The 23945-nt window shown below is 39.8% G+C and overlaps 1 protein-coding gene across 1 annotated transcript in view; it reads right to left on the bottom strand.

Annotated features, from left to right (window-relative positions):
• LOC124282926 (L-fucose kinase-like) overlaps nt 1–23505 on the bottom strand; it is a 75846-nt gene extending 52341 nt beyond the window's left edge. Inside the window, exons 1-2 of the mRNA XM_046718976.1 lie at nt 23366–23505; nt 20980–21059 (exon numbers count right to left, since the gene is read on the bottom strand). Coding sequence (XP_046574932.1) covers nt 20980–21049 — 70 coding nt within the window. The 5' untranslated portion in view covers nt 21050–21059; nt 23366–23505. The remainder of the gene's footprint in view (nt 1–20979; nt 21060–23365) is intronic.
• Nucleotides 23506–23945: the final 440 nt, after the last annotated feature.

Below are 23945 nucleotides of genomic sequence, written 5' to 3'. Positions count from 1 at the left end.
TTCGCCAACACATGCTGATTATCTCCTAAAGAATCATCACTTTTACAGAGCACAATGGATTTCTGTAAAGATGGAGATGAACAATAGAAATAAAATAAGGCAAAAACTTTTTCTTAGATATCTGTACTTTACTGAGAAAACGTAATCCCAAATCACAATTTACACAACACACGACGGTGTGGCCAGTACTCACAAAGGCAGAGAATGGACGAAGAAAACCCAGAATTCTGTGTCCGGACAGAAGATACAGTGTGTATACCTACAGTGGATCAAGGGTAGGCATCTGTGTCTGTTATTTCAGCCATCAGTTACGACCACACACTCCGGCACAGTGATGACTTAGCATAACATCACAGCCACACCCTAATTTGCATATCACCTGATCAGATTTTCCTCTTGTTTGTAAACAACATGCATATTCGTAAATATGAAGAGACTGGCCTAACACAAGCTTTTTGGTGGGCTCTCATAATGTTTCACATTGTTACATAAATATTCTTCTACAACTGCGACAGTAAGGTTTATGACAATACATATCTCTGTATCAAACGGGACGCATTGTTTGCTCTCCGTCAGGCTTCGATAATAGCATGTATAGCCATACAAATATGTGTACAAAGGATCACTACGCAAATTAAAATAGTGTTACACGTTTTAGGATATTTTCTCAGTGAAACAAAACCATTCTAACAATGATGTTTAATTAGATGAGTAGATTCATCAAAAATAAAGTTTAGAAATACGTACATTATATTGAATGTACTGTGTAAGATGTGGCGAATCGTCACATTTCTCTGGCCTGTGGCAGAGGTACTATGTTGGCTGGCCGCATGGATTTCTGGGTTGGAGAGTGTTATGACCAATGTAGAGAATGGACGCAGGAAAACAATTCACTGTGTCCAGAGGAACGCACTATATTATTCACTGTATCCACAACACATCTATGACATTGCTAAGTGTTTGTTTTGTTTCTTTCAGAGAAGTTACGTGCATCATTTCATGCATCAGTCCACATGATTCATTCCAGACTCCAAAGAAAGTATCATAACATACACTTCCCTACAGTGTTACTTCACAGGAGCTTCACATTATCTGCAAGGACCATTAAAAAAATAATTGGTGATCCCCAGGATACCATGTTTGTGAGTCGCAGTAAAACCCTGCCTCTGTCTATATGATCACATATGATCCAGGCCCTAAGTACAGTATTTCCTCTAATAAGCGACAGATCTCTAATAAGCACTGGTCTCAGTAAGCGCCAGGTCTCTAATAAGCGCTGGATGTGCCACATGTTTACAATGGAGATTTCAAATAAAATACCAATGGAGAATCTATACTTTTTTCCGTTCAAATTTTAAGTGCCGGGTCTCCAATAAGCGCCTGCACCTATTAAGAGCTGGGTCTCAGAGTTTGCTGAAGTAATAAGCACCCGGACACTTACTTGAGGAAATACGGTAATTATCAGAACGTACACTACACTACACTGACTGACTGACTGAGTTTGGTTTTACGCCGCTTTTAGCAATATTCCAGCAACATCATGGCGGGGGACACCAGAAATGGGCTTCACACATTGTGCCCATGTGGGGATTCGAACCCGGGACTTCGGCGTGAAGAGCCAACGCTTTAACCATTAGGCTACCCCACCGCCCCCACTACACTACACAATTTTATTGCTTTACAGGACCCTCGTAATCATACAACAAAACAGTACTGTACCGAGGTATGGGGTTCACCAAACATCAATATACAAATCCTATACTGCATTCTAAGATGCTTCGGTGAAAGATCAAAGACGCCGACAGTACTTTACCAGACGATAACGTGCACTTTTTGCATACGTCACAATGTATTGACGTCACTGCGCGATTCTAGTCTGCCCCCTCGTAATCAAACAATTTTACATTACGTCACAATGTAAGCGACGTCACGATGCATGTCAGTTGTCATCGCCTCGTACGGCCTCCTACAGTAAACTACTCCATTTCTTGGTTTGCAGTTGCTTCACGCAGCTAACATCACTGGTGGATTCACTACGTTTATGTTTTCCGATGGTTAAAATGTCTCAGTTCGACTCACAAGTTTTCAGCGACACAGTAACATTTGCAATGCTTACATTCCCACAATGCTTGACTACTCAGCTTCATCTGGATGTACTGATCTAAACGTACGTTGGTAATAGAAATGCGACGTTCATATTTCCCCATATGGTTTACGTTAATCACAGATGTAATTAGAATAATTTAGAGAAGATATAAAATTGGATGTTCAAGAACCGGTTTATGCAGATTCTTTAGTGTTTCATTGTTGGCTTTAAAGAACAGAATCTGCAGAGTGTCCCATGTGTATGTATTTTTCCTACAATATCCTATCTTTGTGGTTTCAAATTTGAAAACAAACGAATCAGAGATGTTACTCACTGGCAAAAAGGGGAGAAAACATGAACATGAAATACAAGTAGTTTATTGGTATTCCTATCGCATCACACCCACACCATCAGGATTCATATCGCATCACACCCACACCATCAGGATTCATATCATATCACACCCACACCCTCAAGATTCATATCACATCACACCCACACCATCAGGATTCATATCATATCACACCCACACCATCAGGATTCATATCGCATCACACCCACACCATCAGGATTCATATCATATCACACCCACACCCTCAAGATTCATATCACATCACACCCACACCATCAGGATTCATATCATATCACACCCACACCATCAGGATTCATATCGCATCACACCCACACCATCAGGATTCATATCATATCACACCCACACCATCAGGATTCATATCGCATTACACCCACACGATCAGGATTCATATCGCATCACTACCACACCATCAGGATTCATATCACATCACACCCACACCATCAGGATTCATATCATATCACACCCACACCATCAGGATTCATATCGCATCACACCCACACCTTCAGGATTCATATCGCATCACTACCACACCATCAGGATTCATATCACATCACACCCACACCATCAGGATTCATATCACATCACTACCACACCATCAGGATTCATATCGTATCACACCCACACCTTCAGGATTCATATCGCATCACTACCACACCATCAGGATTCATATCACATCACACCCACACCATCAGGATTCATATCAAATCACTACCACACCATCAGGATTCATATCACATCACTACCACACCATCAGGATTCATATCATATCACACCCACACCATCAGGATTCATATCACATCACACCCACACCATCAGGATTCATATCATATCACACCCACACCTTCAAGATTCATATCACATCACACCCACACCATCAGGATTCATATTGCATCACTACCACACCATCAGGATTCATATCACATCACACCCACACCTTCAGGATTCATATCGCATCACTACCACACCATCAGGATTCATATTGCATCACTACCACACCATCAGGATTCATATCACATCACTACCACACCATCAGGATTCATATCATATCACACCCACACCATCAGGATTCATATCGTATCACACCCACACCATCAGGATTCATATCGCATCACACCCACACCATCAGGATTCATATCATATCACACCCACACCATCAGGATTCATATCATATCACACCCACATCATCAGGATTCATATCGCATCACACCCACACCATCAGGATTCATATCGCATCACACCCACACCATCAGGATTCATATCGCATCACTACCACACCATCAGGATTCATATCACATCACACCCACACCATCAGGATTCATATCGTATCACACCCACACCATCAGGATTCAAATCGCATCACTACCACACCATCAGGATTCATATTGCATCACTACCACACCATCAGGATTCATATCACATCACACCCACACCATCAGGATTTATATCATATCACACCCACACCATCAGGATTCATATCGCATCACACCCACACCATCAGGATTCATATCATATCACACCCACACCATCAGGATTCATATCATTATCACACCCCACACCATCAGGATTCATATCATTATCACCCACACCATCAGGATTCATATCACATCACACCCACACCATCAGGATTCATATCGTATCACACCCACACCATCAGGATTCATATCATATCACACCCACACCATCAGGATTCATATCGCATCACACCCACACCATCAGGATTCATATTGCATCACTACCACACCATCAGGATTCATATCACATCACTACCACACCATCAGGATTCATATCATATCACACCCACACGATCAGGATTCATATCACATCACACCCACACCATCAGGATTCATATCGCATCACACCCACACCATCAGGATTCATATCACATCACACCCACATCATCAGGATTCATATTGCATCACACCCACACCATCAGGATTCATATCGCATCACACCCACACCATCAGGATTCATATCGTATCACACCCACACCATCTTGATTCATATCACATCACACCCACACCATCAGGATTCATATTGCATCACTACCACACCATCAGGATTCATATCATATCACACCCACTCCATCAGGATTCATATCACATCACACCCACACCATCAGGATTCATATCGTATCACACCCACACCATCAGGATTCATATCACATCACACCCACACCATCAGGATTCATATCACATCACACCCACACCATCAGGATTCATATCGCATCACTACCACACCATCAGGATTCATATCACATCACACCCACACCATCAGGATTCATATCGTATCACACCCACACCATCAGGATTCATATCACATCACTACCACACCATCAGGATTCATATTGCATCACTACCACACCATCAGGATTCATATCACATCACACCCACACAATCAGGATTCATATCGTATCACACCCACACCATCAGGATTCATATCGCATCACTACCACACAATCAGGTTTCATATTGCATCACTACCACACCATCAGGATTCATATAACATCACACCCACACCATCAGGATTCATATCACATCACACCCACATCATCCAGATTCATATTGTAACCCCTCCTAAATGTATCGTTATTCTAGAAATTAGTGAGGTAATGATGAAGCATAACTCTTGATACACTGTAGGTACACTTTTGGTGTTTTTGCACGTCTCTGTGGATGCGGTATTTTGGGTTTTCTGCTTCCACTCTGTGTATCTATTAGTAGCAGACGCACATTGGCGTGTCACGTCAAAAACTGCTATCAGATTGTTTTGGTTAATCGCCATTAGAATCATATCAGTCTGTTATAGCCTGTAGACCTTCATTCCTGCTTGACAACAATATAAGAATTTGTACCAAAATGCCACTCCATAATTGTAAACCATAAATTATGTTGCTTTTAATGCAATTCTTAAAGGTCACATGCAACATAAAACACAACTTTGCAGATTCTGATACCTTTCGGTATGGACTTACCGAAACAAATCATCAAAAATGCAAATTCAACTTATAAAGTTGAAAAATAACGCGATGAAAAAAAACGCGCAAAATCAGAGTTCAAACGATTCACTAATTTTCCCCCAGCGGCTTGGGGGAAAAGTGGTTTCAACGGTTGGGCTGCGCTCATAGCACATGCGCAGTGAAATAGGTTAACTTAACACTTATCAGGCTATACACCATTAACAAAACGCATTGATTGATGGCCTGAGTTCGGTCTCCGTCACAGTATGTAATTACACAGACAGGCAGGTGTGATACTTGTACACATGACATGTTATGATGTCTGTTGATTGCAAAATGTTATGCACAAAAAACGAGCGTGTATTTACAAAACCCAACATCTCTATACACACACACACACAATGAGCCGTGAGGGCGTCGGCAAATGAACCAGCCTTTACACTTGAATGCACACCCACCCGCTGTGACTGGGTTCGGTATTCCGGGTGCTTCGTTTTGAGGGAAGTAAACCGAAGCACAAAATATTGCACTTTTGATTTGCGATTGTATGCTTATAATTTTGTTTATAGGTATTTTCATAATCAGCAATGTATATTATATGTCATGAATAAGTGATAATTGTGTTTTAATTATGTTTGATTTTTTGGTTGCATGTGACCTTTAATGATTTGTTATATATATCTACATGCCATGTCAGAAATGTCAATATGACATTTGCTTTGTTACAAATCAGAGGTCTTTCAAAAGATTGAAATAAATGCAGTTCAGCCAGAACAGGATATTTATTGTTCCTGCGATAAATAATTGTCCGTCGTCAAATAATTCCTATGAGTTGATCAGTACGTTGAAACAACGGGACAGGACCACATCGAATAATATTCCTCCACCTCACCTGGATATGATCGATGTTCTACCTTCAAAACAGTATCCGCGTAATGTTCCGCTTTCACTGTTTCAGTATGACATTATTGGTCGCTAAAACATACATAACTGATAAGAAATTGTAGGTACCTTATATTTCCCACAAGTACCTAGATGCGTGAGTTTGAAAGCGAACATGGGGGTAATGAGCTGATGAGTGATGGGCAGGGCAGTCAATGACTTCCCACCTGCATGGTTATGATGAAAGTGTTGATCACAATCCACCTTTGTCATTTCAACCCCAAGTTCTGAAATAACATTTTATGTTTTTCGGGTACGAGAAAAACCGTTGTGTGTTATGATAAATATATGCACTTGTTTCAATACCTTCCCGTTGCGAAGAAGAGGTCCGTTCCTGCTGGTTTATTGACAAAATTCACGTGAGGGTGTGTTATTAGAGTTACCTCCCTTTTTACTCGGTCCACTGCTTGGAATGTGAGCTGGGACTTTGTCATAAAGACAATATGAAACAAATATGTACCCAAGAAAGCCTATGCAAGTCTAGAATATGTGGCAAGTCTAGATTTCCACAGTTTCAGGAAATGAAGAATGTCTCTGGTCTCCTTTTAATTATGATTTTATGATATTTTTTTATGAACATTTTTTCTGTAAAATCTTTAATTCGGGATGGCCTACCAAGAAAAGTCGGGCCGGGCCGGGCCGCCGGGTACTACTAAAAATGGATTGCAGAATATTAAAACGCAATCTGCACATACCCTCTACATGTATTAGGGCTATTAGGATTTAGTGTGTTAGATTACATGTTTTAAGGAATAGTGTTTTATCATATTTAGTGTAGGTTAGGTGTTTGTCGATAAATATATGCATGCTTAGTATTTTAGACAAATATATGATGTATTGTGTACCAGTACACTAGTATACTGGCATGAGTGTATTTGAACAGTAGGGTATTTTATACCACAATGATGCTGTAATTTGTATCGTGTATATGTAGTATGTATATGTATTAGCTATTTTATGATTGGCACGGTACAGTAATGTGTATCATGCAAGTTTAGTATATGGTTTAGTTTCTATATGCATATTTATGTATGTATTAGGGTCAATAAGATAACTATTTATGTGTTCGCTAAACATTTATGATGTATATCTGTATATACTAGCAGTATACTTAGGCAATATTTTGTTTATTTAGGTTCACTAAGAATCAGATGTTTTAGTAGCTGTTGACCTATTCTGCCTGCGTCCCTGGGACGAGGTGAGGTATTGTTTTCAGAATGTGATTGTAAATATTAGTAATTATAATTGTTATATATGTGAGTAATAATCAGAGTACATGTCTTTGCTTAAATCTGGATGATTGACAGTTATCAGATGTATTAATAGTATAGTGGTAACCGTATTGAACGTATAACACGATACGTATTTCATTGTGAGAGACATGTATTAATTGATGCATAGTTTATTATTCAGGGCGTTTTGTTAGTTCCGTTACATGGACTGAGAACCAACTGGGGATCTCCATATCCCACGTTACCAGCGCCGGAATAAATCCCTGAAAACCTACACAAGTGTTCGTATTCATTAAAACTTTGATGTTTATGTTAATGAGAAGTGAATATTGGTGAGTGTCAATGGGCAAATATGACATGATTTTATATGTTAAAAAAATGAATTAAATCACAACCTTTTGTAATATGTTATAAAGGATCAAACAAAGTATACATTCGCACATACAAAAATTCTTATGTGTTTTAATTATGTTCTAAAAAGTAAACAACACCAGCCCAAATTCGATAACCGGCGCGAATGCATATGCTTAGATTTACTAGTACACATGACTGGCAAAATGGTACAATATCTACAGACTGTACCTAAATACCACTGTATAGAGTTCCAAAGCGTAATAAAAGAAGCACACATGTTCCTCAAAGTGCAGCCCTCTTTTCTATATATTCTCAACAAGGACACACTGCATCACAACCGTTCGGTCAGGCTTGGTCCGACCTCACAAAAACAACTTAAACCACACACATGTGTCCTGAATTGTATTTAAATCTATAGACTAGCATTCTATCTACCTAAATATCACCATGTGACGTTACAAAATGCCACATGTAAAGATAACTGGTCCGTTAAAATGAAGCCCTTGTCTCACAGTATCACAAGCATTCGGTCCGGCTTGGCCCGGGTTCTCAAAAGCAACTTAAACCTCATACATGTATCCTGAATGTGTTTAAATCCATAGATTAGTGTCATATCTACCTAAATACGTCTTTATACAGTATCAAAGCGTTGTATTTGGAAGCAAACACGTTTCTCAAAGCAGGGAGACTATATAATGTGTAGAGTATCCCTGCTTTAACGGACCAGGTATCTTTACATGTTTCATTTTGTCACATCACAAAGTGATATTTAGGTAGATATAGTACTATTCGGTTGATTTAAACACAATTCAAGATACATGTGTGAGGTTTAAGTTGCTTTTAACGGCCCGATCCAAGCCGAACCGAACAATTGTGGTGGAGATAATGTTGAGAGTGTGGGGGAAGAGATCGTTTCATTTACAGGTGGGCATGCTTTCAATACGATGAACAGTGACCTTCTGGGGAGGTATTTGATTGGATACAGATGTAAAAACATTATCGAACCTACAGAAATGTGTATCAGGATTGCCTGAAGTATTTATGCGTTTTAAATCCTGTTTCGTTTAACGATTCCTCTTTTAGATGTAACCTTTGTCAACCACATTCACATGCCGCTCATTTTCCTGAGTTTTAAGCGATTTCATCGTTAGAAAGTGATTGTGGTACGCGTTTGTGGCTTCTGGTTGATCATTATTATCATGATTGTATGTTACATTAATTTATTGTAGGCATGGTTTACGATAATGTATTTATTAGCCATTTATATTTTTGGCCCGCCTTGGCCCGGCCCGACTTTTAGGCCATCCCCTTTATTTCAGAGACTAGATGTTAGCCTAGGCTACTAACTGAGCCCCTTGCGAAAAGAAAAGAAATATATGGAGTCAATTTCAAGTGTGGAAAGACTGGGCAAGTCTAGATTGTCTCAATTCAATCGTAATGAAACATGTAATGAAATATGAAGATTAAGAAGATTTGTTTGTTTTACGCCGCACTCAGCAACATTCCAGCTATATAACAGCGGTCTGTAAATAATCGAATCTGGACCAGACAATCCAGTGATCAACATCATGAGCATCGATCTACGTAATTGGGATACGATGACATGTGTCAACCAAGTCCACAAGCCTGACCGCCCGATCTCATTATAGTTTGGCATGAAATACATGTGGACCCGTTTTTTTGTAAATATCTCTTCATCCAATGATCCAATCGATCTCAAACTGTGCAGGTGGATGTTTTGTCAGACAACCTAATCACATTGTAAATCACCGATTGTATGCATTTGTATTAAAGAATCTGTCTATGTAACTGTCAACAAAACAAACAGCAGAACGCGGACGGCTTGCAGAGGGAGGGAGCCAATGACCTGTAACAGCGGCAGTGTTGGGTCATAAAGGTAAATGCACGTGCAGTTCATGATAGTTACCTGTGCACTGCACAGTGATAGACCGTTTAGATCATTCACATTGACTACTTCTAGCTGTCATCATGAAAGCATATTCAGATGATGCTAAACGTTTAATTAGAAATGTGTTGATTTTTTTTAAAAAGAGAGCAAACGTCGCAAACCGATTTATAAGGTGTCGGATTATATGAAACGTACAACGTTTGCTTTTGGCATAAAAAAAAGAACATCGTGCTAAAAATTGTGAAAAATAAACCAACAACCAATAAACAAAACCTTGTACAAAAAGGTAGGCATCCAAAGTTAGATTCTTTTGACATCAGGGTCATCAGAGATGTCATTCGCCGGCTATTTGCTAGAAATGAACACCTGTCCACAAGAAAGTTAAAACACATCCTTGCAGAGGATCACGACATTAATGTTTCTAGGTTTATGCTAAGCAAACTACTGCTAAAATTTGGATACAAGTACAAAGAACGTAGCAAACCAGAAACTTGTAATGTGTGAGAGATCTGATATTGTGAAAATAAGGTGTAACTATCTGAAAGAAATTAAGCAGGAAAGAGAGGATGGGTTCGAACCTATATATCTGGATGAGACCTGGGTCAATGCAAACCATACTGCTGCCAGACAGTGGCTACGCACTGATCCCAGTGATGGTAGGAAAATACCAACAGGCAAAGGTGAACGTTTAATCGTTCTTCATGCTGGTTCCCACCGTGGATTCCTACCTGGGTGTGATCTGGTATTTCGGTCAAAGAGCACAGATGGTAGGGACTATCATACAGAAATGAACTCAACGGTTTTCACACAGTATGTTGAGGAACAATTGTTGCCAACTCTGCCTTACGAAAGTCTTGTTGTCATGGACAATGCTCCCTATCACAGTGTTCGAGATCCAAACAATAGGTGCCCAACTTCCAATACAAAGAAGTCAGATATGCAGCAATGGCTAACAAATAACAATATACAATTTTCAATTAAGGCCACTAAACCACAGTTGTACTCTTTGATTAAACCTAACAAACCTCCACCCACATATAACATTGACAACATGCTACGCCAACACAGCCATAAGGTCTTGAGATTACCACCGTACCACTGTGATCTCAACCCAATCGAACTTATCTGGGGAGACCTTAAAAATACAGTGGCCCGGAAAAATCAATCATTCAAGTTGAATGATGTCAAGCACATGTCAACACTGCTATATGTGACATTGACATTGCACGCTGGCATGCATGTGTTGAACATGTCAAGACGGTGGAGAAAGAGTACTGGCTCAAAGATGGCTTGAAGGAGCAAACAGTTAATCCATTTGTGGCAATTTAACATACAAAAATTTACATCAGTCAGAAAATCAATCAAAAGTTCACCGTAATTATTGGTAGTGTTGTCAACGTTTGAACGATCTCGAACAGAGTCAACACTTTGCACATAATCAGGCAAGTCGCCAGTTCTGGAGTTGAAGTCACCGTATATTTGCACTATACCTTGGCCCTAATACGTATACACCTGGTGCAGAAGTGTATTGTAAACCTCCTCTTGGTCTCTGCGATATGAGGTGAGGTGAGGTGAAATTGGGTTTAACGTCGTGCTTGAGAATATTTCGCTCATATGACGACGTGCATGCGTGTGTATGTGTATGTGCGGCTGCTTGTACTAGCCCAGACTTAAGCTGGTTTTATAGTGCTAGCTCACTGAGATACCATGCCGCAGTGAAGCATGAATTCCCCACTCAGGCAAATTATGCTGACTCCGAGCCGACCAGTCCTTGATGTACCCATTAAAGCCGAGCGCCAGGCAGGGACCAACAAGTACCATATTTTAACGTCTTTTGGTATGACGCGGTCGGGGATCGAACCCGCTACCTTCCGCTCTCCGGGCGGACGCTCTAACTCTGCGATATGATGATCCTCCCGGCGACAGGTAACACACACATGGATACACTCGACACTCACTGGTGCGAGACACACATTCAAACCATAATATATCTTCCGATGTCTCATCCACAATTTTACAATCAAAATTAGTGAGGATAGAGTTTCTAATAATAGTCCTACTCCACCAGAGCCTCTTTTAGCTCGTTTATGTAAAAAAATTCTGTTATTTTTGTAGAAAGTAAAACCAACCTCGTTACCTTTTAAGAAAGTCTCACACTCGGATATCACGTCATAATCACTTGACGTGACAGCAAAAGATCTAAAATCAGAATTTTCAGTATCATTAACACTCCATCCAGGATATATGCAGTGATGTATATTTAAGAAATACAGTTCGCTCTACCTCCATGTATAGTGTAATAAAGCACACTTTCGCCCTGAACTATTATAACGTTAAAGCACGAGGACGCCATGTATTTAAGAAATACAGTTCGCTCTATCACCATGTATAGTGTAATAAAACTGCTTTAACGTTATAACAGCGTTATAACAGCGTTTAAAATTCCCACCTGTCCGACCGTCCGGAACACTCTATTTTCATCTCGGGCGGTCACATTTCAAAAGTAGCCTATTCGGTGGTATGGTAGATGTTTTTGCCTGTAACAGTAAATATTTCATAATATCAGACAGGTTCTCTTGTCTTCAGTTTGAGGTGTTTAAGGTATTATGATAATTATGTTAAACTATTTACGATTGGATAGTTCACTTTACAATAACCAACCATAACACATGTACTTTCAGTTTACCTAATCTCGGTGCAATGCCTGTTAGTGCTATGTTGTTGATCGTGATTCCGACAAACAGTAAAGTATTTAGAAACCTGATTTGTTTTCATTGTTGAAAACCGGACAGGCAAGTTTGTATCCGGACTGGTAATTTTTTTAAGTTACCAGTCCGGCTGTCTGGCTTGGAATTTTGGGAGTTTTAAACACTGGTTATAATAGTTCAGGGCGAAAGTGTGTTTTATTACACTACACATGGTGGTAGAGCGAACTGTATTTCTTTTCTAAGATGCCAAATTTAATACTTTCTAGGATAATTACGATTAATTTAAGTCAGAAAACAGACGACGGTGTCGGTGACCTTTAAGAATCCTCGCACAGGGCTAACTGGCGCGCTGTTCTATTGATGTGGGAATGTAAACATTGCGAACGTTACCGTGTCGTTGAAAACTTGTGAGTCGAATTGACACATTTTAACCGTCGTAAAACATAAACGTAATGTTTCTACCAGTGATGTCAGCTGCGTGAAGCAACTGCAAACCAAAAAACGGGATGCAACGGAGTAGTTTACTGTAGGGGGCTGTACGAGGCGATGACAACTGACATGCATCGTGACGTCGCTTACATTGTGACGTAATGTAAAATGGTTCGATTACGAGGGGGCAGACTAGAATGGCGCAGTGATGGGATAACGTCATTCAATTGTTACGTCATCAAAAAACTATACCCTTATCGTCTGATAATGTATTTGTTTTTCGATTGTTCTAACCGCTAGGCATCTTAGAAAGTGTAATAAAGCACACTTTCGCCCTGAACTATTAAAGTTAAAGCACGAGGACGCTATAATAGTTCAGGGCGAAAGTGTGCTTTATTACACTATACATGGTGGTAGAGCGAACTGTATATCTTTTCTAAGATGCCAAATTTAATACTTTCTAAGGGTTATTACAATTAATTTAACAAACGACGGAAAACGTCAAAGAAAACAAACGACGGTGGCGGTGAACTAAATTAAGAATCCTCGCACAGGGCTAACTGGCTCGCTGTTCTATTGATATGTGTCTGCCCCCCTACGTTAAGACGAACGTTACCAGAAAAAAACAAATGATAACAGTTTGATGACGGTTTACGTTCAGATTAAATATCTTCTCTGAATTATTTTAATAACATCTGTGATTAACGTAAACCATATGGGGCAATATGAACGTCGCATTTCTACTACCAAAATCAAGCGACATTCCACGATTGCATTGTGGGAATGTAAACATTGCGAACGTTACCGTGTCGCTGAAAACTTGTGAGTCGAATTGACACATTTAAAACGTCGGAAAACATAAACATAATGTTTCTACCAGTGACGTTAGCTGCGTGAAGCAACTGAAAACCAAGAAATGGGATGAAACGGAGTAGTTTACTGTAGGAGGCTGTACGAGGCGATGACAACTGACATGCATCGTGACGTCGCTTACATTGTGACGTAATGCAAAAATGTTCGATTACGAGGGGGCAGACTAGAATGGCATTACATTGTGACGTAATGCAAAAAGTGCACATTATCGTCTGATAAAGTACTGTCGGCTTCTTTGATCTTTCACCGAAGCATCTTATAAATCCTCTCAATGCTTCTCTAAAGCGTCTCTCAGTTGAACGGCTGAGAAGATAAAATGTGCATTTAATTATTAAAGCAAGAAACTTTGCACATTTATAGCCTAATGCATAGTAAACATTTTAGGATATGGAGGCACTCAAGATAATTTCATTTTGCGCATGCGCAGTAGATAAATAATATTTTGCCTTTTCTGGCTACTGTTATTGCTTTGGGCCTGCCATCTATACACACATGGGACGTTTTTTTCAAACAAATATTGGCCTGAAATACATATTTAACATCTTGAAGATGAAACAGAGTCAATGTTATGACCAACAGAGTCCAGTGTATTAAGTGAGGATTGTATGCACTTGCAGCGGTTGTTAAAGCCCTTTCTACTAGTGTTGGGAATTGGTTAAAATCTCATAATTGATGATTGCTTCATTGCAACCGATCAATCATCGAAAATAATTAGTTAGCGTCATTTATGAAATTTTCCTGATTATTTTTGTTAATGCGCAAAAACATAAAGAAAAAACATGTAGTTCTTGGGAGTTTTTTTGTCAAATTTCACATCTTGAAAGGATGACTAGTATGTTAGGAACATAAACGTCATGGGGTCTTTAAGATAAATTTAATCATGACTTTGAACAAGCTTGTAATGCTCAGGAAATGTAACTGACAAAACCAACCTTGTGAAAAATATTAGTAATGCAAAAAGTGTTCCAGAATTGTTTGTGTTGGAGTATGAGAAAACATGATCGATTGCTTGGTCGTTTAGTCACTGCGACCAATCTTCGATTATTTCAATTAATCGGACCACCACTACTTTCTACAGCCACAAGAGACCAACTGCTGACACGACTTTGATGCTTTGTGTAGTGTTGTCTAGTAGGGAACATACTGTTATAGGGACTAATTCAGGACAGCCATCGTCCAAATATTTAAAAAGTAAAACACTCTGTAGTCAAGACATGATAGGCTTTATTGTCATTGTTTATATGATGCTAATCTCTATTCTATGTAATCCTTATCACGTCCGCATAGTACATTGACTTGTCAGGCAATGAGTTACTGTATATGACAGTTATAACCTTATCGAGCAGGTACTCCGCTCACCTCATTTATGTCTTGTGTATTTGTTTGTCATGTAACTAAAGAAGTTTGAACTCAACATATTCCTTCGTCTTCGTCAACGTATTGTACGTACACCTCATCTTAAACATGAGCTAATTCCCCAGTCGACGCATATCCACGCGTTGACAATACTGTCCACTTTCTCTCTGTATCAAGCCCCACTCTGTTGGAGAGTTCAAGCTGTGGAAGAATGACTGACCCCATATATGACCTGTCTGGTAAGCTGCCTGGGATGGCATGAATTGAGTTTGTCTTCGCAAATAATCTCTTTCTGGCTTGATCAACATTTGTGTCAAAATTTGTCGTCCTTCAATACATCAATACGATGAACTTTTTAATGATTTTCATAACATCATCCGTGATGCTTCCATAAGTACAAGACAGAGAGTCTAGAGCCTGCGTCACCTCTGGAAAGATTTGCCATGTCGTCCACGCTGTTTTCTTTCCGTGTCATGCAGATGCTGGTACAGTATCACATCCGGTCAGAGCATGGTCACAGGCCCTCGTGTCTTTGCGAGGATTAAGGATAAACGAAATACGCTTTGTAGATGACCCCCGACTCGAAATACTTCACAGTACAATACGTTATGATGTATTGTACTGTGAAGCATTTCGGGGGTCACCTCACTTTTCTATGTATATTTTTTAAAATGTTTAATCTTCACAAAGACACGAGGGCCTGTGAGCATGATGCATAGGAAGAAGACTCGATTTCTCTGGTCCAAGGGGGCGGTGGGGTAGCCTAGTGGTTAAAACGTTCGCTCGTCACGCCGAAGACCCTGGTTCAATTCCCCACATGGGTACAATGTATATGAAGCCCATTTCTGGTGATATTGCTGGAATATTGTTAAAGCAGTGTAAAACTAAACTCACTCTGGTCCAAGACATGCTTTCATGAGCTGTCAAGTAACGAATAGGTTTTCCTGTCCCAAGGGCAATAGGAATGAACTGGATGAAGATCTGGGAAACCATTACTGCAAGCAGAACAACATCTGTATGTGCGGTTTGTACGTAACCTTGCCATTGTCATGTTTTGCAGTATGAGCAAGATGAAGTATGGTGTGAATTCCAGCTTCTTCATGGTTGCAGGAGACAAGTGAAGACAAATCATGTCATTGGCGGATCCCCCCCCCAAAAAGGGGGGGGCGGGGGGCGTACAGAGGAAGAAGAGAGATGTTAGTTTCATCTCAACGTGCATTGAGCCTAGTCCTCCTCGAGGCTTGTCAAGCTCCACCTTGGAATGTTGCACCCTTTGACGTCTGTAGAAATTGAATGAACATTTGTATAATAGGCTACTGTGGCAAATATCTTGGAACTGAAATACCCATTCATTGATTTTGTTATACGATTCTAACCTTCTCATTCAAACCCGCGGGGCTGAAACAGCGATATGTTTGTTCCATGAAATGAATCAATGGCGGCTGGCGAGCTTACGTTGTGATCAATGTTGTCAACAGCAGCAGTTGTGAAGACTTGACCTTGCAGTGTCAGAGGTCGTACTATATTTGGCACACACTCTGTATAAGGGTTGGGTATTACCAAACGTTTCGTATTGCGATATATCCTGATATGTGTTGGCGTATTGCAATATATTGTGAAAGTGTATACATGGTTTAAGGCAATGGAATTTCTGTTTCCTTTCTTTTGAAACAATGCCACTGACCACTGTCAGGATGTGATTGTACCAGAGATCAATTGAAAATGTTTCCAAATTGTGTATCCCGGTACCAATCTATTTATTTTTATCTATATGGTTTAAAAAGTCGCGCAAATGCAATTATGTGACCAATAAACTATTCTCAAATTCTCAAAACTATTAATGTATAATAATATAAAGGATCTGCAAATCATAGTCGTATTTTTGACTACATCACGAAAAATACCGATCATGGTCACGGAAATTGCCGATCGTACTGGGTGACCCGGTTCGCGAAAAGTACCGCAACAGGGGTGGAAATAACCCATTTCCCGACGCCCCAGTCCAGTGTTTTTTTCTGTCGGGCAAGCAAATTTATATATTACACTGTACCGGTGTCCAGTTGACTTTCCTATGTTAATTATGTTGTTTATTTAAAAATTCAACAAGAAAATCAGCCAGTATAGTGGAAAAATTATCAGGGCAAGTGATTTTACATGTGCCACTGTACCGGAGTACACTAGCAATTTTAAAGTTATTTCCACCCCTGCGCAATATATCGTATTGTGAAGTTCGAAATGCAATATACCGGTTAACCGGTATTATCGCCCACTGCCACTCTGTATCCTAAATCAGTTGACATATGCAGTACTCTGCCATAAGGTGTACTTATGCCAAGATCATGAGTGAGTGAGTTTAGTTTGACGCTGCACTCAGCAATATTCCAGCTATATTGCGGCGGTCTGTAAATAATCGAGTCTGGAACAGACGATCCAGGGATCAACAGCATGAACACCGAGCTACGCAGTTGGACCAAGATCATGTAACTTGTCAACCAACTCCCTTTCGTCTGGGCACGAAGCATCAATCCAATGTAAATAGGTACTGTGCTTCCTCATCTAAGTTGTGCCACATGGGTACAATGTGTGAAGCCCATTGCTGGTGTACACCGCCGTAATATTGCTGGAATATTGTTAAAAGCAGCTGAAAACCTAAATTCACCTACTCACTCACTAATGATTAGGGGTGGGTATTGCAAAGAATTTTCATATTGCGATATATTACGATGCGAAAGCATGTATTGCGATATGTATTGCAATATATTGCAGGACGTAAATGCTTGATTTATAAAGCAAAAACACAACAAAATCACTATGCCTGATTAAACTTTAATAAAAACTACTTTACCATTGCATATGTTACATACCGCGTTACTCTTATCAATAGTTCCATCTACCGTGAACTTTTTCAACCCAAAATGCTGCCTTACCGATGCCTTTGCCCTAGTATTTGGCACCACAATAAATTGTTCCTTGTTGGGGTCACCATTTTACAACACACGCAAGGCTTCCGATGTAAAAAACCCGGAAATATCCGAAGATTTCCGAGTGTTACGAAATTTTCCGAATGCATGTCAAAATACCGGTTTTCGATCAACGTATCGCAATACGTATCGTTTTCATGTCTGAACCGGTATATACCGGTAAACCGGTTATATTGCGCAGCCCTACTAATGATATGCAAGAGTCAGGGATCTTAAATCCAGTTAGTATCGATCATTGTCCAACTATAAAGGAAGGAAGGTGAGTGTTTTTATTACGCTTGACGGACGTTTAAGCTATCATTAATATACTGAAGGGATCTCACTGGGACTGCATATTTAAGTCCAAATTGTAGCATTATCACAGACGAAATTACGTGTCTACTTAATTCCAATACAATTGTCACAATAAGTTCAAGATACCCACCATCATGAATAATGAAATACGAAGATTAAATAAGATTTGTTTGTAATAATGTCTTTTTTGTTTTTGTTTTTTAAATATTTTTTTCTGTGTTTATTTATATTCCATTTCAAGTTGCATGTACAGACAGACGAGTGACATGTGTTGGCAGTTACATGATCAAGTTAGTACAAAATCGTATACACATGTGAGGGTGTACATATATAGATAGACGGGAGCTGGGTGAATGTGTTATAACTGTAGTGGACATAATAGTTTGAGTCAGTCTACTTGCATGTGTGCTGATTTAAAATGTCCGAGTACGGTATTTAAATGGTGCCATTTCCTAGTAAAACAACTAAATGTATTATTTTTCATTGCAATAAACCTTTGCAACTCACATGGTGAGTGTATATGTCCTTCCGCAAAATGAGATATTCTGCAAAGGATATATCTTGCTGTTTAAGGCTTGAAGTATAGATGTTTTGTAACAATGTTGTTTTACGCCAAACTCAGAAATATTCCAGCTATATAACGGTGGACTGTAAATAATCGAGTCAGTGATTCAGTGATCCCGTTAGTCACCTCTTGCGACAAGCATGGGTTGCCGAAGACCAATTCTAACCCGGATCTTCACTGGTAACATTTATAAGAAAACGAAGGCGCCTGATATACAACTCATATGAAGAGGGCCTGATATACAACTCATATGAAGAGCGCCTGATATACAACTCACATGAAGAGCGCCTGATATACAACTCACATGAAGAGCGACTACGTTTTCATCTGACTATTGCCAAAACATTTTGGCTGGTTTCTACTAATACAGGTGGCCTTCCTGTTGTAGACATTCCTTAACTTGCTTTGAGCTGTATATATTCGAGTGTTGATTTGTATTGATCCACATTGTGGCCTGAAACAGCCGGCCCAGCAGGTAATACTATAATTGATGACAGCCCGGGACCGAATTCAGATCAAACACTTTTGATTGAGACTGGGCATGTATATAGAGGGAAAGGGCTTCACTTCGACGGAAGGACCTTTATCTTTACTGTTATGCATAGTGACGTGGTATATATGTAGGTATAATACAATCATTTATAGGGCTGCGCAATATAACCGGTTTACCGGTATATACCGGTACAGACATGAAAACGATACGTATTGCGATACGTTGATCGAAAACCGGTATTTTGACATGCATTCGGAAAACTTGGTAAGACTCGGAAATCTTCGGATATTTCCGGGTTTTTTACACCGGAAGCCATGCGTGTGTTGTAAAATGGTGACCCCAACAAGGAACAATTTTTTGGTGCCAAATACTAGGGCAAAGGCATCGGTAAGGCAGCATTTTGGGTTGAAAATATGTTCACGGTAGATGGAACTATTGATAAGAGTAACGCGGTATGTAACATATGCAATGGTAAAGTAGTTTTTATTAAAGTTTAATCAGGCATAGTGATTTTGTTGTGTTTTTGCTTTATAAATCAAGCATTTACGTCCTGCAATATATTGCAATACATATCGCAATACATGCTTTCGCATCGCAATATATCGCAATATGAAAATTCTTTGCAATAACCACCCCTAATCATTTAGGTGAAACTGTATGTCATGAAACATCTATGACATTTAATTTAATTTAACCACACCGGCCAAACCGAACACTGATACAAAGGGTTTCACTTTGAGCAACGTGTTTGCTTCAAATACTTCAGAATTAGTCATCTGAACAATTTTCAGTCACAGGGGCACACGCACACGCTTAGAAACAGCGTTAGAAAGACATATAGGTATATAGACCGTACCCTAGTACTATATAAAAGGATCCTTTTAACGCTGTTTCTAAGCGTGACACGCCCCTGTGGTTTCAGTTGCTTTAGGTTGTAACCGCCCGGGTTAAGTGCGACTGAACAATTGTTAGGGGGCAAATATCTTGACTTTTTCTAGTGTGCATGCTTTAAATACGACGAACAAGGACCTTCTCAAGTAGTAGTTGCTTGGATATTGATATAAAAGTTTTCCCGGACAAATGAAAGTGTGTATCAGGATAAACCTGAAGGATCAAATCCTGTTTCGTTTAACGATTCCTCTTTTCACGCATGCTCAGCCTCTGTTCACAGAGTTTTGAGCGATGTACTCGCAATAAAGTCATTATGCTGAACGTTTGTAGAGTGTGATTGTTCATTATTGTCATGAGTGTATGTTGCATAGATAAAATGTAGGCATAGTTTGGACAATGGAGTAATTAGCCAATAATATCGTTAGCCCGAGCCGGCTTTCACATAATCCCATTTCACAGTGCGACTGTTGAATCAGTGGTACGTTCTCGTGATTTGAAACCTCTGATTCTGATCGATCAATGTCGTTTCCTACTTACCTACTGATCTCGCCCATTCTTTTTTAACAGCTTCCTCGTCGAAAGTTGAAAATATGTGATGGCGTTCCATTATGTGATTTCTGAAAAATGAAACATTATTAGCAAATGCTGTAATCAGAACAGAATTTTTATTACGTTCAGACCGGGGAATCGGCATAAGAGGTACAAATATACAGATAAGTGTAAATAGGATGGCGGGATGCTTTACGTGGAAGATTGTACAGTTTTCATGATGCTATTACAAAACATACATAGTTTTTTGTAAACACAAATTCGTTTACAATTAAAAAATTCATTAAATTTTAACACCTTGGGTTCTTGAACATAGTGGTTTGGGATACGCAAACGCAGACGCAGACGCAGTTGATTTTGGTTCAGATATGTATGCAACTGTCATGGCGGTACTGCGACATTCTGATCATAAGAGAATAACTCCTGCATTCAGCTGCAATCATCGCTTTTGTAGCAGACACTTTTTACAAGGGGGTCATGTCATGTAAGGCACCGACATTCGCTGTGCAGAGACGCGTCCTTTGAACACGATGGTTACGGGTTCGAATCCCAGTTCGCTCCGATCATGTATGCTAGTCAGGGTAATTTTCGTGTTCGATGGATTCAGCAATGGATGGAATCTGAAGCTCTTCTCCCACATCAAGGTACAAAGCGGGGCCAAACCCAACACACTCTTCTATTCACTGTTTTACAACGGACCTGATCAGCCTTCGTTAGATAGGCGGATTTGAGTGAGTGACTGACTGACTGAGTTTGGTTTTACGCCGCTCTTAGCAATATTCCAGCAACATCACGGCGGGGGACACCAGAAATGGGCTTCACACATTGTACCCATGTGGGGATTCGAACCCGGGTCTTCGGCGTGACGAGCCAACGCTTTAACCATTAGGCTACCCCACCGCCCCGGACTTGAGTGAACTGATGATGCTTCGTAAGTGAGTGAATGCAGTTTTACGCCGCTTTTAGCAATATTCCAGCAACATCACTGCGGGGGACAACTGAAATAGGCTTCACACATTGCACCCATGTGGGGAATCGAACCTGGGTCTTCGGCGTAACGAGCGAACGATTTAACCACTAGGCTACCCCACCACCCCCGCTTCGTAAGTGATTATACAACTACAACTACAACTTCTACTAGTACTACAACATCTACTACAACTACAACTTCTTCTGCTACTACTACTACTACTACTACTACTACTACCACTACCACTACTACTACTACTACTACAACTACAACTACAACTACAACTACAACTACAACTACAACTACAACTTCTTCTTCTTCTACTACTACTACTACTACTACTACTACTACTCCATATTCTCCAGAAAGTTTTTAGTGGTTTCGATTAAGCAGCGCTAACAGGAGAAATGTCCCCCTTGGTTGTTGAGCTTCGCGTAAAGGGGGCAAGGGCAATGAGCTGATAATGAGTTATAAACAAGCCTGACTTAACGACGATTTTTGCGCATTTATATAATGTTCAACTCTATTGTAAAACAATATAATAATGACGATGAAGGCGCTAATTATATTGGCTATTTTAGAAACTAAATATCCCAATAAACCCGTTGAAGTCACGCTTCTTGTACAGTGAAAGAAGATAAAAATTACCCTCTCATCCATCCTGCATGATCTTTGTAAGTGATTGAGTTTAGTTTTACGCCGCACTCAGCAATATGGCGGCAGTCTATAAATAATCGAGTCTAGACCAGACAATCCAGTGATCAACAGCATGAGCATCATCGATCTGCACAATTGGGAACCGATGACATGTGTCAACCATGTCAGCGAGCCTGACCACCCGATCCCGTTAGTCGCCTCCTACGACAAGCATGGGTTACTGAAGATCACTATTCTAACCCGGACCTTCACGGGTTTGATCTTTGTGAGATTGGCAAGTTAGCGTGAAGGATGACAGAAAAATGACGTTAAACAAATCCCCTTGGCAAAGGAAATGAAGAAGAAGAAGATTTTATTACTGTCTCACTCGCAGCATATATAAAAAAACAAAGGCATTAAAATATATACAAAATAACTACGACCGATAACTTGGTGATTAATGAGAGACATGTAAAATACATATTCAAATACAGATCCATGATAAAACATGCAATATATATACACACTTGTGAAAAGCGAATAAAATTATTAAGAGTATAAAAGCTGGCGTCTTCTGGCTAAATGTCATGGCACGCCTTGGAAGCATAAAAAGCTAGGTCGGCACAGGATAAAATAGATATAAACTTCTCATCCATTGTTTTGCTGGTAAAATCCTCATAGTTGTTGCTATGATAGGTAAAAGGGAAATGCAGGGTCTATCACATGCTATGGGCCACACATTCACACATGCTTTAATAGTCACCTTACCTCCTCTTAACTGCGACGCTAATCAATTGTACAATGCGTTGCCAAAGATTCCTTGAAGTGGATGTACGGACAAATGTTAAGCAGGGAGTAATACCGTGCCGGCTGTGAACCGTCTGTAGGCTGTTTCTGTCACTGGGGAACAGGTGTTTCATGAGATGTGTGATAAGATACATGGTTGGTTTGTAAAATTGATCTGTAGAAATGTGTTGGACAAACATAATTGTTTGTTACCGAAAAAAGGTTTATTAAATATAATCCTAAAATATAAAATGACGTAATAAATAGAGAATACTACACGAGGTCTCATTACATACGAATTATACGAAACAAGTGTCCTTCCTATGGTATCTGACCGAGCGAAAGCGAGGTCTGATACCATTGGAAGGTCACAAGTTTCGTATAATTCGTATGTTATGAGACCGAGTGTAGTATTTTATTTATTACCCACGTCTTACATGCATTAAATTGACAAAATAGCGTATTTTTGATATTTTTATGGTTTCAAACCGAAACCGGTTTTATAAAGAGGTTGCGGAAGAGTTTTGTACTGTAGTACAATATTTGCATGACGTCACACTGT

The sequence above is a fragment of the Haliotis rubra genome, unplaced genomic scaffold (assembly GCF_003918875.1).
Source record: "Haliotis rubra isolate DU_JTF1 unplaced genomic scaffold, ASM391887v1 Scf307, whole genome shotgun sequence".
In the NCBI taxonomy this organism is placed as follows: domain Eukaryota; kingdom Metazoa; phylum Mollusca; class Gastropoda; order Lepetellida; family Haliotidae; genus Haliotis; species Haliotis rubra.
Note: the sequence above shows the minus strand (reverse complement) of the source record. Positions and strands in the feature narration are given on the sequence as shown.